General features: G+C 42.6%; 1 protein-coding gene across 6 annotated transcripts in view; it reads right to left on the bottom strand.

Moving 5' to 3' along the window:
- The window catches only part of Cux1 (cut like homeobox 1), a 324,514-nt gene that overhangs the window by 102,121 nt on the left and 198,484 nt on the right, over window positions 1–23,909 (bottom strand). For all 6 annotated transcript variants that reach the window (XM_075976432.1, XM_075976450.1, XM_075976441.1 and 3 more), the window contains exons 7-8: window positions 21,989–22,065; window positions 19,177–19,243 (exon numbers count right to left, since the gene is read on the bottom strand). In XM_075976432.1, the coding sequence (XP_075832547.1) occupies window positions 19,177–19,243; window positions 21,989–22,065 (144 nt within the window). The remainder of the gene's footprint in view (window positions 1–19,176; window positions 19,244–21,988; window positions 22,066–23,909) is intronic.

The following is a 23,909-nucleotide window of genomic DNA, read 5'->3' as shown; positions in this document are numbered from 1 at the left end:
AATTATAGCCATGCCAGACACCATGTATTTCCTTTCACACAAACCTCCTGAGTGCTAGCAACATCCGGCCCAGAGCCAGGCTGCTGCATATTTCATCGTCTTAACCATCAATGACGCCAGGAAAACAATGTGCTCAGTCCTCCATGTCCTTAGGTTCCACTTTTTCAGATTCGGCAAATGGTTGCACAAAGATGTTCCATGTCTTTATCAACCTCCAATGAACCTCATTTGATAAGCAATGTAGTGTAAAACTATTTACGGAGCATGTATTATAGTATCTATTAAGTTATGGGTGGTGATTTGGAGAACATTCTATGCAAATGCTGCAGAATTTTATTTTAATTATTATTTATGTTTATTTTCTATGTATGTATGCATGCATGCATGTATGGGTATGCATGTCAAAAGCAGAGGACAAATTGCAGGGATCTATTCTCTCACGGTGTGGGTTCCAGGGATCAAATTGAGGTCATCAAGCCCCTAAATATTATTATTATCATTAAAAAAGTTTGAGATATGCAAGATAGACAGGCCAGGACTTGAGTCCAAGGTCAGAAAGAACAGGTTGGTGGGAGTAGATGGAGTTTGGCTCTGAGGAAAGGTGCTCTATGATGGGGACTGTCATCCCCATGAAGGGTAGAGGTCTCCTCTCTCGGTCTGGCACAAAGAGAAGGCTCTGGGAAGGGCAGGGACAATCTGTAGTTGAAAGGTTGTTTGTGGGCTGACAAGGTCTGGAAGCATACAGGAAAAAGAAAGCCTCTGGCATGTCTGTGAGGGACTGTGGAGATTAGGTTAAGTGAGGTAAGAAGAACATGAGCAAGACCATCCCTGTGGGCTGGGGCCAGACTGAAGACAAAAGAGAAAGCAAGCACCAGCACCCATCTCTCTCTGCTTCCTGACTGAGGACGCAGTGTGAGCAGCCGCCTCACACTTCTGCTGCCATGCTTTCTCTACCAACTATGAGCCAAAATTAACCTTCCCCCAGTTGCTTTGGTCAGATATTCTGTCACAAGAAAATTAATAAGCTGCATAGAGTGTGGGAGTCAGATGTCAATCAGGAGGTGGGACAGATCTGACCCACAACAAGGAGTCAGTTGAACAGAGGAGGTGTCACCTTGCAGACATGTAAGGTGGCTCGGTCAATTCAGTGACAGTTTTCTATGGCTCCTGTGACCTTCCACAGTATCCTAAGCCCTTGTCTGCATATGAGGAGAGCAAAGAATCTCTGGTATCCCCCCCACTTCTTTATCTGGGAAAACTGGGCTGGGAAGATAGCGTGGTTGGTAAAGTGCTTGCATGCGTGACAACCTGAGTTGGATCTTTAGAACCCACATTAAAAAAACAGCTGGGCATGGTAGCAGGTGCTTGTAATCTCAGCAATGGGGATATAGACACAGGCAGATCCTGGGACTTAATGTTCATTTAGTTTAGCTGAAGTGGCAAGCTCCAAGAATAAGGGAGAGCCTGTCTCAAAAAAACCCAAAAGGTGGTTGGAATCTGTTCTCTTGTAAACATTCAAGTGTGTGATTACCTATATACCCAAACACACACATACCATTCCATACAGGATGCTGGCTAATTTTAACTTAAGCTATAGTTATCCAAGGGGAGGAAGCCTCAATAGATATATTGCCTCTGTAAGATCTGGCTATAAACAAGCCTGAAGGGCATTTTCTTTATTAGTGGTGTGTGTGTGTGTGTGTGTGTGTGTGTGTGAGAGAGAGAGAGAGAGAGAGAGAGAGAGAGAGAGAGAGAGAGAGAGAGAGAGAGAGAGAGAGATATCAATCCATTGTGGTGACACATGACAGCAAGCTGAAAAAACCATGAGGGGCAAACTAGTAAGCAGCACTCCTCCATTGCCTCTGCATCAGCTCCCAACTTGCCTTCCCTCCATGGACTGTGATTCAGGATGTATAAGCCTCCACAAGTTGCTTTTGGTTATGATGTCTCAGCACATCAGTAGTAACCCTAACTAAGACAACAGTGGGGAATCCTTGTCTGGTATGGATTTCAATGTTAACAAACCGACTATTTCACAAGTCACCATATTGCTGTTTTTTTTTTTTTTTTTGGCTTTAGTATATACATTTGGATTTTGTTAATAAAATACCCATCTCTTACTTTATTATGAAGTTTTAATAAAAGATGGGTATCGATTCCTTTAAGTACCTCTCAAGCATTTATGTAGCTAATGAAATGGATTTTCTCCTCTGACCTGCTAATATGGTAAATTATACTACCTGTTACTTGTCCCCATTTATCTGTGGTATACCAGGAGTTTAATGAGTTCTCAGGTCTGTTTGCTAATACTTCATCTAGTATTTTATATAAGTATTTATACATGGGTATGGCCTTTTTTTCTTTTGTCATCTTGAGTAGACAAAGTTATAAAAAACATTTTATTAGGGTTGGAGAGCTGGCTCAGTACCTGCTGCCAGATTTGACACCCTGAGTTCCATCCTTAGGACTCAAATGGTGGAAAAGAGAGAACCAACTCTCAGATGTTGTTTTCTGACCTCCTCACACACACTTTGGTATGTGTATAGAACAGACATGAAACAAACAAAAACTAAATAATTTTTATTACATTTGATTGTGTGTGCACATGCAAGAGGACAGCTTGTGGGAGTTGGTTCTCTATCATGTAGGTCCTGGGGATTTGAACTCAAGTCATCAGGCTTGGCAGAGGGTGCTGACTTACCTTGCTGTCTCACAAGGCGTTATGACTAGGACACCCACATCCACAGGTGCCTCCTTACATTCTTGCCTATGGCCTGGCTCCAGGAAAGCCTCTCATTCTTTGTGAGCCTTTTCTATTTCTTCAACATTGTGTCCCTTTGAACTGTGCAGCTGACCTGGGAGTTTCTGGCCCTGGAGTCCAACATTGGAGATGCCTAGATTTTGCAGTAAGGCGGGACCAATGGCTAGAGAACGACTCAGGAACACAGTGCTCCTTTTCCAACAGTTTTTATTTACTTTTAATCTTTAGACTACAGGGATTCATGTAGCACAGGCTGGCCTTGAACTTTGCCTTGAAATTCTGATCCTCCTGCCCCTACTCTTGCCCAGATGTCTACAATCAGAATTCTGAAGACTCCTTCAGTATGCATCACACAATCCTTTGCTTTGGTAAGTTTTCTAGCAGTGGGCTTGTTTCTATCCCCATCTAAGCACTCCCACTGCGCTGAAGACAGAAGTACTGTCTTTTTTTTTTTTTTTTTTTTAAAAAGACAGAGTGTCTTTATATAGCTTTGGCTGTCCTGGAACTCACTCTGTCCTGGAACTCACGCTGGCCTCAAACTCACAGAGATCCACCTACTTCTGCCTCCCGAGTGCATGTGCCACAGCCTTTTTAAAGTACTATTCTTAATATGTGGCACTAACAGGTGCAGGCCAAGCTCATGAGACAATTCCTGTGGCTGCTGGCCTAGTACCTCTTCCTGAGCATTTTCTGTACAGGAAGACTCTACCTTGGTCTTTAAACAGGTAAGGAAACAGGCCTGAGGCAAAGCAGTAATGACCCAGGTAAGAACACAGGGAGCCTCAGAGTCTATGAACACTTTCTTACTCCAAGATACAAGGGCCCTCTAATTACCTCCTTCTCCCCTAAGTGCTATGCTGGTGTGGGAACTGTTAAGAACAGGGTACGTGGCAGAAGCTAAGGAAAAAAAAAAACAAAACTACAAAAGAACTGGTTATCATACTCACGCCCCTACCACCCTACCCTGACCCCCATACCTCAGTCCACTTCTTAGCTCCTTCTCCCAGCTCCCTTTCATGTAGGTGTAAAAAACTCCATACCATTCACCTGTGGCTTTGTTTCCTCCATGGTTCCCATACTCCCTTCACTGCAATAAGTTATATGATGGTGTTCTTCACCCCTAGCTGAAGGGCTGAACAGCAAATCTGCACAAGCTAGTCTGGAAGGCTGCAGAACATTTGTAGGAAAAGACAAATCCTTCCTCTTCTACTAGCTGGCACCAGAAGTCTGCATGGGGCAGCACATAAAAGACTTTTTTAAGGTAACTTAAAAATGAATAATTCAGAGGTTCCCATTCTATTTGTGAAGTCAGACAAACAGTTTGACTGGGGCCAGACTTGCTGGCCCCACGCAGACCATCCTTTCCCTTCATTCTGACCTCAGCGGATTTGGCCTCACTTCTTTAAGGATGCCCTCCATTCTGTCTACTCGCTAAAATACCACAGAGGAAGTCCACAATACTCCGATGGAAGGAAAAAAATAGAAAGGTTAATTGCAAGATAAAGTTTTCCCTTGGAGTCAAGCAAATAGTAAATCAGGGCACTATTGCAATTCTGGGCTTGTAAAAAAAACATCCAAACAATAAAGTATCACGTGGAGGGAAATGGCCTGACTATCAGGCTGTTAAATAATAGAGCTTTTTGTACAAACCCGAGTCTTAAAAACTCATCTTCCCCCCTTTACTCAGACTCCACTCTCAGAACCTTATTGTTTCAGGATTTTTCCTTACAACTACTTTAAATACTTCATGGAAGTAGGCATGATGAAAATGGTAGGTAAGACAACATAGTTTCTCACTTGGTTACAAGATTATTTTTAGAAGGTGTGTGTCTGTATAGTGAGAGAGACACTGTGTGTGTATATATGCCTATATCCTTTTAGTCTTTTATTAAAGGAATCACTCTTTAAGTTTTAATTGTCATTATAATGTGTGTGCATGTGCATGCCATATCACACCACTGCATGTGGAGGTTAGAAGACAACTTTCATGAGTCAGTTTTCTCCTCCCACCTTTACTTAGGTTCTGGGGATTGAATGCAGGTTGTCAGGCTTGTGTGGCAAGTGCTTTTAAATGCTGAGCTATCCCATCAACCCTCTCTTTTAAGATTTATTCTTATCAACACACACACACACACACACACACACACACACGCGCGCGTTTTTTCGAGACAAGGTTTCTTTGTGTACCCCTGGCTGTCCTGGAACTTGTTTGTAGATCAGGCTGGCCTTAACTCAGATCTGCCTGACTCTGTCTCCCAAGTGCTGGGACTAAAGGCATGTGCCATCATGCCTGGCCCTTGGAAGGGAGTCTTAATGGGTAAGCCATATGCTCCTGCTTTCCATCATGGCTGGATAATGTTGGTTGATAGAATCTCTTCAATGGGACAGGTCAAATCTTTGGTTTTATAGCGTATGCTTTTAGTTTTAACTTTTTATTTTTACTATTACAACTATTATTATTATTATTATTATATTGTGTGTATGTGTAAGACTGCAGTGTGCATGTGCCAAGGTATACATGTGGAGGTTAGAGGGGAATTCTGGGGAGTTGATCTTCTCCTTCCACCTTTATATGGACTCTGGGGATTGAACTCAGATAATCAGGCTTGCAGAGCCTTTACCTGCTGAGCCATTTTGCCTTTGATCAGCACTGTACAATGTCACTGTTGCTCTGGAGAGGAAATGGAGTTCATTTTTAAAAAGACAATTAAAGGAGGACCCTGGATACCCAGATGACAGATTTCTGAGTTTAGGGGAAATAAAAAAAAGGGAGGGGGAAGGGGTTTTGAAAATAATACAATGACAAGAACATTGTTAGTCAGTGTATGTCTCCTCCTGGGATCTACTACCTACAATTCATGCAAGGGTGGTGATTTTTCTGCTAAACAGCGGAATATAGTTGGAAATGGCCTTGTGTGGTGGGGAACACCTGTAATCGTAGCATTAAGGAAACAAAGGCAGGCAGATTCGTGTTCAAGGCCAGCATCCACTATACACCTTGCTGGAGGCCAGCCTGGACTATACAATGCCTTTTCAAAACAAAACAATTCCCCTTTCTGAAAAGAAAAAAAAAGCTGGACAATCTAAATAACTTATGAGAATTCATTGGTAGGAATCCTCGAGTTCAGTATGGATGTTCTAGAAGAGTGGGCCTCGCTGCAGAGGAGGGTTAAGGTAATGTAGTGTAATTTGCTGCTATTTGGATATGGCCTGTGATTACAGTACTGTATAGAATGATAGAACACTGAGATACACTACTTTTAAAAGGCTTCAGATGGGCTCACTAAGGTGAACCTCAATAAGAAAAGATCTGAACACTCAGGTGCTGAGTTAATATGGAAAACTCTTTCTGAAATATAGCAGGAAGTTATTAGGAGTCAGACATCAAGGTCATTCTCAGCTACACTGCAAGGGAGAGGCCAGCCTGGGCTACGTGAGAACCTGTTTCAAAACATCGCCTGTTCCTGTTGTTACCAAAGATTTGAAAAAGTCACTACATATGGGTAATATGGTTGCCAAGCAATTCAGTTTAGCAAATGGGTGGTTAGAGATGAGGCCAACAAATTTCATTTATTTATTTATTTTTGGGTAAAGATAAGAAAATAAGTTCCCATATGCCAATTGTAAATATCTGGAAAATATAATAAATGATCTAAAATAGGGATATAATTATGAAACATGGGGGAATTAAAACAAAGAGGCATATATTCGACCTATAAAAATCAAATTACAAAATGCTAGTACAGAGAAAGAATAATGAATGACATTATACATTTGCAGGTGTGGTAAATAAGGGTAAATTTATTGCCTGAGTTAATTTATAAAACTTGATAAAATAATAAGAGGCATTCTGTAAAAATTAAGTGAGCAAACAGTGAAGGCATAAAAAAACAACAACAAAAACCCCAACAGAAACAGTAAGACAGTATACAGACATAAAAATTAAAGATTGTATGCAACTTATCAGGATAAAGATTTAGGCAGATAGAGTGAAATTATTGGCAGAAGTCAAAGACGTGTAATTATCATTCTTTTACTGCCCTCTTTTTTTCTTTTTTTCTTTTTTTTAATATTTATTTATTTATTATGGATACAATATTCTGTTTGCATATATGCCTACAGGCTAGAAGAGGGCACCAGACCCCATTGCAGATGGTTGTGAGCCACCATGTGGTTGCTGGGAATCGAACTCAGGTCCTTTGGAAGAGCACGCAATGCTCTTAACCGCTGAGCCATCTCTCCAGCCCTGCCCTCTTTTTTTCAAGACAGAGTTTCTCTGTATAACAGCCCTGGCTGTCCTGGAACCTACTTCGTTGATCAGGCTGGCCTTGAACTCAGGGATTCACCTGCCTCTGCTCCCAAGTTATGGGATTAAAGGCGTGTGCCACCACTGCCTGGTATGAGTAATTTTTTATATCTGATTTGCACCATGCAAAATATTAGACAAATTTGGGTTCCAATATGGCGAGTTGGGTTTGGTGCTACACATCTGAAACTATAGGCTTTGCGCTCACAAGTGCAATGCCACATCTCATTCAAACAGAATTCTTAAAAATGAATTTAAAAGTAAGATCTCATGTAGGCTAGGCTAACTTGTTATGGAGACAAAGATGACCTAGAACTCTGAGTGCTAGGATTTTTTTTTTTTTTTTGATTTTTCAAGACAGGGTTTCTCTGTAGCTTTTTGGTTCCTGTCCTGGAACTAGCTCTTGTAGACCAGGCTGGCCTCGAACTCACAGAGATCCGTCTGCCTCTGCCTCCTGAGTGCTGGGATTAAAGGCGTGCGCCACCACCGCCCGGCGAGTGCTAGGATTAAATGCATGCACTACATGTCCAATTTATATAATAGTGGAAAATGATCGGAGGGATCTCCGTATATGATAGGTATACACTCTATGCACTGAACTACAGCTTCAGCCCTAAAATATTTTAAATATATGCATTTACAAAGAGCAACAATTACTTCCAAGAACAGTTAATAGAATGTTAAAAGAAACATAAATTTGTACTATATCAGGCTGTCCTTTAGTGGGATGATAAACAACACTACTAGTGACCAATCAGTATTGTGCTGAGCACTGGAAGTGTCTGTGATATAACTGAATGTGATGAGAAAACAGCTCTACATCTGAAATTAGCCTGGTTTGTTGACTACCTTTACAAATGAGAGAAAATCACTCTACCACACATTGACAATCAAGATGTACTATTTCTGGGTCTAGATTCAAATCTCCCTGAATTCTCTCCACAGACTCCATGCTCAGTGAGTAGGGAGACAGCCCCGAGCATAGCCAGAGCTAAGAGTTAGAGGTGTGGAAGAGCACGGATTCGGGGGGGGGGGGGGTGGCGGCGGCACTGGTTTTGGCATGGGATGGAGCTGTTAAGGCAACTGACTTGTGATCTGGGCCTTGTCCTTGGAGGCAGGAGAGTAAGCAAGGGAGGATCTTAACCAGGGCAGCCCAGCACAGGATTATTATATTTTGGACACTTTTAGCAGATCCTGGGAAGGTAGATTCATCCAGAGAGAAAATGGCAGCAGAGAGACAAGTTGATAAGATATAGAGAAACGATGCTGAGTGAGAAAAGAGCTCAGATTATGGTGGTAACAGTAAAGCTAAGAAATAAGAAATGAAGATAGTTGTGGAAGAGGGACTGATGTAGATTTAGATAGGAGGGCAGCAGAGAGTCAAGAAGGACCCGAGGGTTTTGGAATGAAGGAAAAAATAATGATCTCAAGTGGGAGGTGACACAAACCACAAACAGAGGGACAGCAGCCTGCACTGAAGAGGAAAGCTATGAAAGGCAGTTTGAAATGCCCGTGGTACAAATATCCACCTAGGAGAGAACAGAAAAAGCTTTCTCTTCTGGGTATTACACATTTTGCTATTGCTTTGTAAAACATATACATTGTATATGTCTTACAATTGTTTCCATACATTTACCTTTCATCCATCTATTTGTGCATTGATCCATATATTCGCTCTTTCCACCATTCACCTATTTGCCATTTACACCTACCCATCCATCACCTCATTTAATCTATCCAGTTTATTCACCTATAGATTTTTGTTATTATTTTGTAAGAAATATATGCTAACCCTTTATCTGTCTTATAAATTGTAAATAGTTTGTCCATTTCTATCTACCCATTCATTTCATGCATTCATGCCTTCTACCCACTCATCTATCAGTCCATTATCCCTTCCTCCCACCTATACATCCACTCTACTGAACTCTAATATTTTGTTATGGCTTTGTAAGAAACAGATATTAACCATTTTTCTACTTACACACTGTAGATGTTTTATCTATCCTTGTCAGTCTTCTACCCATCCTGTCCACTATCCACCCCCAGAAATCTTTGAATATCCCACAGGTTTTTTTACTTTTGGCATCAAGCTTAAAAAAAAAAAAAAGGTCTTTTCCACTCCCTTATTATATAAATCCTCACCTAAAATCTCTTAGTGTTTTCATGATTTCTTTTACATGTATATATTTAAGACATCTAGGCTTTAATTGGCATAGAGCACAGCCCTAGCTTATTATCTACATACTCAGCCATTTGTTCTACTGCTTGTTGAAGATTCCATCCTTCTCCAATTTATTTAAGCTTGAACAATTTTTATATACAACTTATTCTTAATTTTGAAAACTTCAAAAATATAGAAACCTCCTGAGGGGAAAAAATAACAATCAACCATATGGTCCAAACCAGAATTAGCCACTGAATACGAATGGTCCCTTTTCCATTGTTAGCGACCAGCTCTGGACTTCTGATTCCATTTGGACTTTTCATAGAAACTGGAGAGTCTCCAGTCTTATATGTATTCTGTAAGCCTTGCAGATCGTAAAGCTTTTTTTAAGGGTGGGAAGATCACAGAAATACATCCAAGTAAGAACAGCCATGGTGGAAAAAAAAAAAGTGAAAAGGTAAAAACACACACTATCTGATGAGATTTTGAGACCATGCCTGCTTTGTGCTCCAGGCTGTTTGGAGAACATTCCAAACACAATAGAGTTTTAATTTTCTCTTCCAACTCCTTAGGGTTAGCTTTCTGGAGATAAGAGGGCACCAGCATGGTTGTTGGGGGGTTAATTCTCACTGTGTTGAGTGCCCCCAAGTCCTCACTCTGCTCATCCGAGCATTAAATCTGTAGGCTCAGGAGAGCAATGTGGCTGGCTGCAAGAGCGATGCCATAACGTTCAGCATTAAAAATTCATTCTGCAGGCTCGCTTCAGAACTAGCGGTCTGGTGGGGGAAATATGAGACATCCCACTGTCTTTCTGGCAAACGGAGACATTCCTCAACATCCAGCACCTTAGGAAGAGAATGAAAGGGCAAACAAACCGTGAAGGAAAACAATGAGCTCAATTATTTGGCTCTGCTCTGGCTTTCCTATAGGAAACATTTCATTCTGCTTCCTAAAAGTTTAAGTGAGAGTCGGAGATGGCCCAAGCACAAGAACCTGGGTTTAGTGGCACATGATTGCTGGAGAGATGAAGACAGGTGGATTCCAGGCCACTGGGGAGACCCTATCTCAAAAACCAATGTGGGTGGTTCCTGAGGAACAACTGAGGTAGTCCTTTGTCTCCACACGCATGAACATATATGCATGCGCCTACAAAGTTTCTTACAAGCTATCTTAGAATGAGGGCCCTTGGGTAGCCAACTGTTCAGTATCTCTCTTGATTTGATGTAACCAGCCTAGAATCCCTGAGTTCTCCAAGACAGATACCTTTGAAGCTCACCTGGATGCTACTGGGTCTTTCACACATATTTCTGCCACTGCAGAGCCAGAGTAAGATAAGGTAGGAGGTCCCTCACATTGAATGAATTGTTCACACTTCAAAACATGAGTCCTACACAAATGTGACATTTTGACACTAAACTACAGTCACCATGGATACTGACTGTATTAATTTGCATCTCTGTTACTGTGATAAATACCATGACCAAGTGAAAGCTGGTGAGCAAAGGGTTTATTTCATCTCTCACAGTTTATAGCCCATTATGATGGAAGCCAGGGCAGGAACTCAAGGCAGAAACCTGGAGGCAGGAACTGAAGCAGAAACTACTGAGGAATACTGCTTACTGGCTTGCTTAGCCTGCTTTCTTTGACAACTACCTGCCCAAGGGTGACAATATTCACAGTAGGTTGGGCCTTCCCACATCAATCATTAATGAAGTAAATGGCTTTAGAAACAGGGTCTCTCTAAGTAGCCCTGGCTATTCTGGAACTCACTGTGTAGACCAAGCTGGCCTTGAACTCACAGAGACCCTTCAGCCTCTGTCTCTGGAATGCTGGGATTAAGGGTGTGCACCACCTAGTTTCCACAGTTAATTTTAAGATGTTTATTAAGGTGTTAACATCTCTGGGATGGTTTGAACTTGAAACTTTTGATCCTCATAGTACCAGCACCTAAATGGCAACTAGTTCAAATTTCAAAATGTAGAGTCCAAGGGCTGGGGAGATGGCTTGGCTGGTAAAGAGCTTGTTGTTCAAATATGAGGGCTGAGTTCATACCCAGAACCCATAAGAAAAAGCTGGGCATTGTAGTACACACTTGTATTCCCAGCAGTGAGAGGCAGGCAGAGGCTGATCCCATAGGCTTGCTGGCCAGACAGTCCAGCTTACTTGGTGGGTTCCAGGAAAACAAGGGGGAGGGGCTGCATCTGAGGAAAGGCAGACAAGGTTGTTTTCTAACCTCTGCATGCACTCATATGTGCATCTGTGCACACAGGCACAGGTTTGTACACACATGGACATACAAAGTAATAAGTGTCTTCTGGGTTTGGACTCAGGAAGCCAACCTCTTCATTTTAGTCCCATCCAAGGAAACTGAAACAGAAAAGCCTTGGAAACTCACCCAACACCGAGTTTTAGATGTGAAGCAGAACCCTTACACAAGAATGGAAAACGCCAGGAATTCTACCAAATGTACTAATGCCTCTGGAAATAGAAATAAGACATTGGCGGAAAGTCCAGGTCTGACTAAACTATTCAAGTCCATACCCTTAAAATCACACATGATTTGCTTCTGTTTTTAGAAAAATTAATCCAACCAGGATAATTAATTACAGCAACTCACACTGGAAACTGATGATTCATTAGAAAGATGGAGAACAATTACATTCTGAAAGTGATGGGGAAAAGAATGCCACTGAGGTTTCAGGACACCTCCCTTTGGTCTTCCCAAATTTACTGGTGTGTGTGTGTGTGTGTTCGTGTGTGTCTGTGTGTAGGATCATGGCCACAGAATTCAGGATCAGCTAGGGATACAGAATGAGATACTCCCACTCCCCTCAAAAGCTGAATGTGCAGTACATGTTATGTCTTTAATCCCAGCATTCAGGAGGCAGAGGTTGATGGATCTTTGTGAGTCCAAGACCTGGTCTACACAGTGAGTTTTAGGCTAGCCCTGTCTCTAAGCACCACTGACAAAGAAAAGAAAAGGGAGGAGGTTTAACTCCTGGCAGCTCAGGAGTTAAAAGCACTGGTTGCTCTTCCAGATAACCCAGGCTCAGTTCCCAGTACACACAACTGTTTTTAACTCTAATTGTAGAGGATTTGATGTCTCTTACTGGCCTCCTTGGGCACCAGGCATGCATGCGGTACACAGACATGTGTGCAGGAAGAATACCACACAAGCAAAAAAAAAAAAAATTAAAAAGAGTCAAAGGATGCAACATTAGTGTAACATGACAGACAGATCATAATAGCCATGTGATTCTTGGGCATATAGTCTTGGTCAGATAGTTTGGCCCAACCTAATTTCCAGAGTAATTCATGTAGAACTATAAAGAAAAGGATGGTAAAATCATAAACAATAGGCTTTGCCAGGAAGACACTGAATGTTTCACAGAAATCTGCTGTCACCATTAGCCCTCACACAGGTTAACAAGGCCATTATAGAGGAAGCCTCAGAAAGGGACATTATTCCCTTAGTTGAGAAACCAAGGCCCTGTATGTGCTAGATAATCACTCTCGCTGAGTCATGCCCCCAGCCCCTCACTGGGAGATTCTAGGCACATCCATGCCCCAGAGAACTACGAGGTCCTGTGCAAAACAGCACTTCGCTTCGAGCCGAATGGAGGAGGCAGGAGTCTGACTGGGTGCTGCCTGCCATGCCTCATTCATGCAGTTAACATAGTAAGGGCTTTCTTAATGACTGCCACAAACAGCAAGTGTGGTGACATTTGAAAATCTACTGTGTAATAGTCCAGAAACATCTGTCCAAGGGCTGCTGCCACCTCTGCTCACCAGCATGCTAGTCACACTTCCCATTGGACAGTCATACTGGGAACCTCTGGCTTCCTCTTTCAGTTTCTGCCTCCTTGTCCTCTGTTGGAGCACAGAGGTCCCCATGCCTGCAAATCAGTTTGGGTTCTCTGAGCAATCAGCTGAACTGACTAAGAGAAGTCTTGTCTTTCCCAGAGCAATGGATATGATACTCACTGGTCACACACAGTACAAAGAACATATTTCAAAATAAATCCAAGTATTTTTTCATCAATGTTGCTTTTGTAATGTGCTATGGAAGTATTTGCATATATAATGTCTTTTCTTGAAAACAAGCAGAGGAAAGGAATACAACATGAAAAAGCTTAAGGAAAATTTGGGAGTAACAGAGTAATATTAGCTGTAGAAAGAGTATGTTTGTTCCTCTCCCTCTTCTGTGCCCAGTATGAGAGGGAACTGAACCCAGAGCTTGAACATATTGGGCATGCACTCTATTATTAAACTATACCCATCTGTCAAAAGATTGAATTTTTTTTTTCTGAGACTGGATTTTATGTAGCCCAAGCTGGCCTCAAAGTTGCTATGTAGCTCAGGACAAATTTTAACTTTGATCTTTTTGCCTTTATCTCTTGAGTGTTGGTGGTTAAACCCAGGGCTTCACACATGCTAGCTAGGCAAGGACTATACAACTGAGCCACATCTCCGGTCTTTAACCTTAGGTAGGAGTGTAGCATTTTATCACAACTTAAGCTTCCTTTTTACTCTGCCCTTGTGGTCTAGAAGGTGTTCCAGGGCTCTCCTTGTTCACCCAGGCCCATTGCAGAGGGAAAACTGAAATAAGAAGTCTGGGGCTGGGTAGAGGGCTTGGTGGGTAAAAGTGCTTTTCTGCCAAGTTTCATGACCTGAGATCCATCCCCAGACTCCACATGGTAGGAGAGAACTGGCTCCTACACGTTGTCTTCTGATCTCTACATGTGCACAATAATACAGTGTACACATTCCCCCACAAAAGGTTTAAAAAAATACAAATGAAAATGGGGATTCTTGTGCTCAATTATATGGTGTTTTAAACTCAAGGGGAAGTGAAAGATTATGAAACAGAAGCAGAAGAAAGTGGGCAGTGTATGAGGTGTTCAAGGCCCTTCTAAGGGTGGCAGCCATTGCTTGCTGAAAGCAGTCCTAGGGAACAGCGAGAATGGTAAAACCCACACTGACAGACTTTATAAGATGCAACTTTAAGGTCCTTAAGGTGCTACATATGCATTTGCTGTGGGGAGAATGGGACTCAGGGCTGATCATTTGGGGAGGTACATTAAAAAAAAAAAGCTGAAATAATCCATTTATTTAACCCAGCAATGGTTATAATGTGAGGGCCTGCAATCCGCTCACACAACAACTGTTTGGCAAGCTCCCCCCCCCCCGCCGTGTTCCAACAGATATTAAACTGTGCTTGCCATTTGTCTACGGAATCTTGCATTAATAAACATGAAGAAGAACACTTTACCTCCCACTCTCAGTGATGGGACCAAACAAAGACCAGCTGTACTCATCAATGGGGCCTTGTTCTGTGCATAAAGGCTAATTACATTTTGCTTCAAGCCTACACATGGAAAACTTTACTGCCACTGTCCCTATCACAGCCAGCCAAGCAGTCCCAGCTGATGTACAGCTGAAATGACTGCAAAAGCAGCAGTTAGGGTTGGGGGTGGAAGGCTCCAAGTGGCCTTGTTGCCTTTGACCTACATCCCCCCAAGGGTCTTGAATAGCCCAAATTGGCCTCTAACAGTATAGCTGAGGCTGACCTTTAACTCGTCATCTTCCTGGCTTCCACCTCCCAAGTGCTGCGATTAGAGGCATGTGCCACCACACCTGGTTCTTGTAGTATTGAAGATTGACCCAAGGCCTTGTGGATGCTAAGCAAGCACCCTATCTACTGAGTTACAGCCCCAATCCCTGTGGTTTCTTTCTGAATGGGGGAGAGGGAAGGTCAGTGGTCTGAATGACTGACACATTTCAGACTAACCTTCTCCAAGAGGCATACACGGGATTCTGCTGTGAGCACCCCAGGCCTTGCCATGTTGCCTCTGCACACACTTCATCACTCTCCATAGCTACTCAGTGATGCAGCTGCTCTTATGCCCCTTGTCCAAAAGACAAGAGGCTCTGGAGGTCACAGTGTGTACAGGAAACAGAGCAATCGCTCCCAGAGCAGTCTTTCCTCAATGCCTTTTCTCTGTCTCCTACCTCCCTTCCTAGGTTCTTTGTCAGCATTCTTTTTTTCCCCTTAAAAAAAAAAAAGATGTTTAAAACCATTCCTGGTGTGTGTACATGTGCACATGAATGTGGATGCAGAGAGGTCAACCTTGTGTGTTGTTCCTTAGGAGCCATCCATCTTTTTTTTTTTGAGACAGGACCTCTGACTGGGTCCTGAGGTCAGTTAATATAAGCTGCTGTTCAGGGAGCCCCAGGGATCTGCCTGTCTTTATGTCCCCAGTGCTAGAATTTCAAGGGAACTTTACCAAGCCCAGCTCTTATCTGGGTTCTGGAGATCAAATTTAGGTCTTCATGCATTCATGACAAGCACTTCCCAGCCTGAGTCACCTGCCTAGCCCCAATCAGTCTTTCTTTTTCTAATCAGAGAAATAAATTTTCAGCCCAGTCTAGTTGGACTACCTTTCTACATCCATCAATCCACTATACTGTGGGCACAATTTTCAGAACTGTGGCAGGTCTTCCAAGAGACCAATGTGGCCTTGCTCTTTCACAGACTTCTTATATTTAGAAATTACTCATTGAGTCCCACATCCTTGCCAGGTACAGTAGCACATTTACAGCCTCCAGCTATTGCAGAAGCTGATGAAGGAATTATCTCTTGAACCTAGGAGTTTCAGATCAGCCTAAGTAGTGCAGTGAAACACCCTCTCAAAAAAGAACAAAGGAGGACTAGGAATGTGTCTCAGTGGGCAAAGCACTTGCCATGCAAGCATGATGACTGTGGTTCAGAGCCCTAGGACTCATCTGAATCCTGGATTGGCTTGGTAGGCTGCCTGAATCCAGCACCAGGGAGGCAAAAACATGATATCCTTAAAGCAGGTTGTTGCGTCAGTGAGCTCTGGGTTCAAGTGAGACCCTGACTCAAAATATCTAAGGTGGAGAACTGTTGAGGAAAACACCTGACATCAACCTCTGACTTCCACATCCAGCTGCACATATGTACATATGTACCCACATACATGCACACTCATAACATATGCACATCAAAAGCTCTCAAAAGACTGCTAAATCCATAATCACAAACACCCAAGGTTGTCCTCTGACCTCTAAAGGTATGCTGTTGCATACACACATAGAAACATAGACAAGAAAACAAGTACATACAAGAAAGTAGTACAGGGCCAGGCGGTGGTGGCGCACGCCTTTAATCCCAGCACTTGGGAGGCAGAGGCAGGCGGATCTCTGCGAGTTCGAAACCAGCCTGGTCTACAAGAGCTAGTTCCAGGACAGGCTCCAAAACCACAGAGAAACCCTGTCTCGAAAAACCAAAAAAAAAAAAAAAAAGAAAAAAGAAAAAAAAAGAAAGTAGTACAGTTTAGCAATAATAAATAATGATATAAACAGTTGTTTATATTTCCAAACTCACTAGGACTTAGGCCAATCAAGACAGTGATGTGGAGTGGAAGGAGGAGGCACACACTGATTAACATGCTGTCTGCACATCAGGGTAGCCAGGGCTATGTAGAGAGCCAGAGTAAAAAAAAAAATAACAAAAGAAAAGAAAAATATTCAGTTACTGAGAAAAATGATCAGTTTAGTAGGATAAAATCCAAGCAGAAATGATCACATTACATAAAGATAAAACACTGACAGAAAAGGGGATAGGGTCCAGGAGTTTTATCATGGCAGTTGATGTGGTTTCTGCTGTGGGAATGTGTTGCAGGTGAGAAAGTCTACGAGCTTTCAAAGGGTGGGAGTAGCGTGTGTGTCCTCCAGTTGGATGATGGCAGCTGCTCTTAGATGGTCCTGTCTTTGGGATGGAAGGAGGTAAGCCCGAAGTCATAGAATTTTACAAGGAAATTTAACCATTACTCCTTTAGACTGAGCTCATTTGTACTTTTCAAGCCTAACTGTAGAGCATGGAGGGAGGAGAGTGATGGCCTAAAGGTTTTTATGAGGTTTAGCTATGCTATCAAGTCAGCCAGCTAGGGAGACTGATGAGGACATCTGGGTCTCTGTGAATAAGTTCTAAGTTATCTAGTGAAGTTTGACTGCAGGTCTGGGAACTAACTGGGCCTTAAGGTCTGAACTACTAAACAAAGGAGAGTAGAGGGTCAAGAAATGGCCCCGAGGCTAGGGATATGATGGCTTGCTATGTAAGAATGAGGGCCTAAGTTCAGAACCCTAGCACCCATGTACAAACCTAAGTGTGGTGGCACATGTTGGTACTCCCACTCCTGAGGACTACCTATCCCTAGAGCTCACTGGCTAACAGTCTAGTCCATGTGTGAACTCCAAGTTTATTGAGATATCCTGCTTAAAACAAAAAACGAGGAGAGCTGAGATGACTCAGTGGTTAACAGTACTGGTTGCTCTTCCAGAAGACCTGAGTTGGACACACAACACCCATATAGTGGCTCATAACTACCTGATAGTTCCAATTCCAGGGACTCTGTTGTTATCTTCTAACCTCTGAGAGCATCAGGCATATACATGGTACAGACATAAATGTAGGCAAAACATTCATATATATAAAATAAATAAGTAGCGAGTGATTGAGGAAAATACCCAATGTCTGGCTTCCACAGGCACACAATTCAAGTACACAAACACATATATCACATGAAAAGGACAAGGACTGCTGGGGTGTAAGTCCTGTCTCTCACTACAGTAGGGTGGGAGCAACTCAGATATGACTCTACTGATATCTATTGGAGCAACATATGAACAAACCAAGGACCTGTGTTCCCAGTGGCTGGAGGCAGCACGCTGCTGAATACATGTACATTTCTGTGGAAGATCAGAAGAGCCTTCTCCAATGGGAAAAAGCCATGAAAACTTCAGCCTTACACAGCTTGTCTGAATATCAGCCATAGCTAGCAGACTTGTGGCTGACTCACAACTTAGGACAATATCAGTTCCTCCTCTCTGCTCATCTACAAGGAGGGGTCTGGTAGTAAATGTTCCTGTCACAGGTTACTGTAATGTCTGATGTCATCTTGACAATGGTCAAGTAAGCAGGAAGCATCATTGTCCCAGTCTCATCCCTGAGTGTCCCCACACAGGGAGCCCTGTACAAAGCTGTAAGGCTCAGTGACAAGCTACCTTTATGGGCTGTGCTTATTCTTCCTAAGGTACTCTGTCGCAGAATAAGAAGGTAACACAATTTCTCCAGACTGTATTTCCACAGAAGTGTCCACCAATCACATTGCTTGAAAGTTCACCCTTTCCCAGTGTAGAAAAAAGTAAAGCATATGGGTTGGACATTAAGCAGGTAAAAAATGCTTGCTGTGTAAGTATGCTAATGAGAGTTTGACCTCTAGCATACAAATGAAAACACCCAGGTTCAATTCCTAGCCCCCACATGGTGGCTCACAATCACCTATAACTGCAGCTTCAGAGGATCTGATGTCCTCTTTTGGTTCACACACAATACACAAGACATACAGACCAAGACCAGAAAGGCAAAACACCCAAACCCATAAAATAAAATAAATTAAAAAATAAAGTCAGATGTGGTGCACATCTGTAATCTTAGCACTCCTACAGTGAGACAAGAGGTTGAGACAGGAGGCTCATCTAGAGACTTATGGATAGGCTAGCCCAGAGCATAAAACAGGCAGAAACAAGAGACCCTGACCTAAAGGGGTCCTCAGACTTCTACATGTGCACTGTGGTATGCACACTCATTTACACAGACACACACGCACACACGAGCGCGCAAAGTCTAGACTTCTTTGTGACCAGGAACAGAAGTTTCAGTGGGATGGATATGATACAAGGGACTTATTAGACTGACATTATATCTTGACAGCATGACAGGAGGTTGAATATCTTCTAAGCCCATCTTCTGTGGATTAGCAATAGCACAGTCATCTTGACCAAATGCAAAAAAAAAAATAAAAAACAGAAAAAAACAAAACAAAACAAAACAGAGGATGATATCACATAGACACTTACTTTGCAGTAGTTTCTTCATCATATTTGGTTTTCAGGTCAAATAATTCTGTTCGAGTTTTTTCCAGGGCTAAAAGGCAAGGACAGAAACCATGATATAAGATACCAATCGTGTCTGTTTTCAGACAGGGTCTATGTAGCCCAGGCTATCCTTGAGCTCATTATACAGCCAAAGATAACATTGACCGTCTGACCCACCTGCCTCTACCTACTCAGCATGGAGATTACAGATATGAGCCTGTTTTCCTTCATGATGGGGATCAAATCCAAGGATTTTTGAGTACTGGATAAGCACTCTACTGATGGAGCTATATCCCCACCTCTTTAGGCTGCTTTCAAAGATGGGGTTTCAAATTCTGGATCTCCCTGGGTACAATTCTCCAGTGATGAGATTACAGGAGTGTGCCATTAAGCCAGTTAGAATACCAGCTGCTTAAAGTAAAAAGGGAAAAGTACACGAAGATGAGAGACATACAATGGATGGAGAAGAAAACTTCCCCTCACCCCACCTTATCTCTCTGAAGTACCTCCTTCAACAGAGAACCACCGTCCAGTTTGCTGCAGACTTTCAGCTTTTAAATGGCTTTTATCATCAAAAATCATTTCTATACCAACTGCAAATACAGTTGCATATTATGTTAATCACAGACCAAGTATATGATGAAGGTCACATATAATTATATTGGAGGTAGAAAGTTCCTATCATCTAGGTGCTTTATCGTCTTAGTGTAACACATGACTTGTGAGCCTACAGTGACTCTGGCATGCTACCAGCTGGGTAAAAGCATGCATATGGTAACTGACCATGACTATAAACAGCTCTGCTACTAGCTTATAAGACTTCAAAGGTTTAGTGTATGTATGCTCATATCCCTGTGTGCGCATGTGTATGTGTTATAAACTTGAGTCTTCTTCTGACGCCACCCACCTTGCAGTTTTTGGAGCAGGGTCTCCCACTGACCTGGAACTCACCAAGTGGGAAAGATTGGCAGATTAGTGAGCTCAGGGACCAACCTGTCTTCACCTTGCTAGGTCTGGGATTATAAGCATGGTCTACCACACATGGCTTTTTACATGGGCTCTAGAGGTTGAATTCAGATCCTTATGTTTGTGTGCTATGGATCTGAGCAAACTCCTCAGCTCCTATTATACTTTCAATTGTTATTTAATACATACCTCTATTTACTTTATTGTGGGCTGGAGAAATGGTTCAGAGGTTAAGCTCTTGCAGAGGACTCACGCTTGGCTCCCAGCACCCATGCTGTATAACTGTCTATAACCCCAAAGGGATCAATGCCTCTGCAGCCATCTGCAACTCATATGTATGTACACATGCACAAACCCACACAGACCCAAAGTTTATTTTAAAAGAGTGTGCTCTGTGGTAGGGGCAGAAACCTCATCTATGGACTGTCAACTTCATTTACTGGCCGAACTGAAGAGCAAGGCATAGTGGTGCATGCCTGTTAGTACTGAGGAGGCAGAAGCAGGAGGGTCATGAGGCCCAGGCTAGCCTGGGTTACATGAAGATCTTAATAGCTCCATAAATGGGATGGTTAAGAGTATTTTCTGAGGCCCATCTTTTTCCTTAGTGGTCTAGGATGGAAGTCTCTCCATGTCAGGTCACAGGCAGACCAATCAGTTTTCCTTTTAACACACTCAGAAGTAAGGCGGTTGGTAAAGAACTGAGCATGCTTGCCCCTACATAACACCCAGCCAGCCTCAAGAGGCAACTCTCCCATTCACATCCACACAGCGCCTGTGACCATGCTCCTACATCCTCAGCAACAACAGTATTATCTGCTTCAAAAAACGCTGACAGCATGATAGGCAAAACTATCTTTCACTGATTTATCTGCAAATCCCTGACTGTTAAAAACCGTCAGCTCTTTTCCTTATGATCCACACTGCTTCTCAAAGCTTCCTGCTACTTCACTTACTGTTCTGCTGGACTGTTTCTTCATTTTCCAGAATTTTTAAGTGATATATCCTGTGTGTAGACATATGTATATACATACATGCATGTATAAGGTGAAGACTGAACCAAAGCTTTTGCGCATACTAGGCAGGTGCTCTACAATTAACTCACACTTGGAGCCCCTCAATGGAAGATTCTAGGCAGGTGCTCTACCACTGAGCAGGCTCCCAGTCCCTTACTGATGGTATTCTAAGCAAAAGCTCCTTTGCAGAGCTACATCAGTAGCTTGGTGTTTGCAGTTTTTGGACATTTATTCATTTGACTGTTAAACTGGTTGTGACTATTTTTTGTCCCTGTAACATTTGTGTTCTAAGTTGGATCATGATGTCTTCTCATTTTTCTCCCCACATTTAAAGATACCATGCTGCTTCCTTCTCAGAAAAGGAAACAAAAAAAGAAAGGCAAACTTTGGTATGACCTTTTTTGGTATCTTTTAGAATTTAAAGGTTCTGCTATAACAGTTCTTAACTTCATTTCGGGTAGAACTAAGTCCCCTCACCCCCATTATTGTTCCAAATGAGATGACAGTTCTTGACAGTTTGGTGATTTAGAAGTGTTTGTTGGAAAGAAGAACAGGAAGGATGGCTGGCGCAGGGAGGGAAAAGGCAGGAGAGCCACCCACGTCCACATTAGCAACTCAATGCAGTGACTAATGCAGTCAGGTAGAGCAACCTGGGATTCAGGCTTCAGTTATGTGGGCTCAAGATTCCTAGCTGCAGGATCCCCAGGAGCAACAAGTAGCAGAGGGGCTAGAATCAGGCTAGGAGACTGCCTATGCTTGCCCAGCCTACTTCCATCTTCCACATGTGTCTTCAAATAGGATGGAGAGCATCGAACCTGTTTGCAAAGTCTGGAGTTTGTGCTCGGCTTCCTCCAGCTTTGAGGTGGTGGACATCTGGGTCTCTTGCAGTTTTCTGGGAAAAGAGAGAGAGAGAAAAAATGAAGCCAAATTGGTCATCTTGTTTTGACTACTGAGATAGGCTGTGTGCCCTGAGCCCCACTGCTCAGCACTCTTCTCAGGGAGGCCCTGCCTCGCCTCCCAGGACAGCTTGAGTCTCTGCATCTCACCTTTGTGAATGTACATTATACAACGTGGAGTGTGTGCACCCTGCAGGACCTGACATGTGTGGCAGGTTCTCCTATATGAAACTTGTTCTGAGATAGCAGATATTAAAAAGAAATCAAATAGCATCATCACACACTCATTGTTTTCCTAAGTCGGGAAGAAGAATGATACATTTACATTCTGCTGACGCAGAAAAGGAATTTGTTGGCATAAAGGATGTCCTAAACAGATGTGACAGCTGTCCCTTCCTCTAAAGTGGAGCACAAATGCTATCACAGTGGCTGGGGGTGGGGGTGGGGGTGGGGGAATTCTGAATATATGAGAGTAGTTTACTATTCCCATGGTCTCCAAATGCTGTCCCAGTCAAGAGACAACATGCTTTCCTCTGTGTCTGCAGCGAAAAAAAAAAAATCTAAAAACAAGTTCATCATTTTTATATCCTATGAATTTAGTATATGCTCAACACAATAAACGGAGGGTACAAAATAGGAGAAATGATGGCTTAAAAAATAAAGAGTCAAATTTCTGTCACCTCTAAAAAAGCTTTGCCAATACTTCCCATGTGTGTCTATTATAAAATGGGAGGACCCTTAGCCAGGCGGTGGTGGTACACGCCTTTAATGCTACCACTCAGGAGGCAGAGGCAGTGGATCAACCATACTTGAAATTCATGCTATAGCCCAGGTTGGCCTCTAACTTGTGGGTGAATCTCCTATCTCTACCTCTACACTGCTGGTTATAAGCATGTACCACCATACTGGTCATTTTCCTTCTTTAAAAATTATTTTAATTATTATTCTGAAGTATGTTGCCCATGTGGAGGTCAGAGGACAACTTTCTGGACTTGGTTCTCTTTCCACTTTTTTTGGGGGGGGAAGGGGAGACAGGGTCTCTGGCCTAAAACTCAAATTCATATAAATCTGCCTACATCTATCTCCTGAAAGCTGAGATTAAAGGCATGTGCCACCATGCCTGATCCTATTTTCCTTATATTTGTTCATTTTTACTTGTTTTTATTTAGATCAGGGTCTAACTATGTAGCCATCACTGATCTGGAACTGGTCATAGACCAAGCTGGCCCCAAACTCAGAGGTCTGAGATCTGAATGCCTCTGCTCCCCAGGTTCTGGGACTAAAGGCATGCACCACCACACCTAGCTTTTCCTTCTTTATAAATGGAGCCAATGAAGTCAACATCACAGTATCCCTGAAGCTTCTGAGACATGGGAGGTGTCCTAGTTAGATTTAATTGTCAACTTGACACAGCCTAGAGTCATCTGAGAGAAAAACCTTGATTGTGAAATTGACTAGATCAGATAGGCTGGTAGGCATTTTAGAGGTATGGAGTGTCTTAATTATTAATTAATGAGAGAGGGCCCAGTCTGCTAAGGGTGGTACCATCCTTGGGCAGGTACTTCTGGAATGTGTAAGAAAGAAGTATTCCTCTATTGTTTCTGCTCCCTGTTCCTGCCCTGACTTCAAACAATGATGAATTGTGACCTAAAAGACAGAAGAAACACATTCCTCTTCAAGTTGCTTTTGGTCATATTTTATCATAGTAACAGAAATGTAACCAGAATAAGTTTTTTTTTGTTTTTCTTTCTTTTCTTCCCTCCCTCCCTCCCTTCCTTCCTCCCTCCCTCCCTCCCTTCCTTCCTTCCTTCTCTCTCTTCCTTCCCTCTCTCCCTCTCTT

This window comes from Microtus pennsylvanicus, chromosome 1 (assembly GCF_037038515.1).
Source record: "Microtus pennsylvanicus isolate mMicPen1 chromosome 1, mMicPen1.hap1, whole genome shotgun sequence".
NCBI lineage: Eukaryota > Metazoa > Chordata > Mammalia > Rodentia > Cricetidae > Microtus > Microtus pennsylvanicus.
Note: the sequence above shows the minus strand (reverse complement) of the source record. Positions and strands in the feature narration are given on the sequence as shown.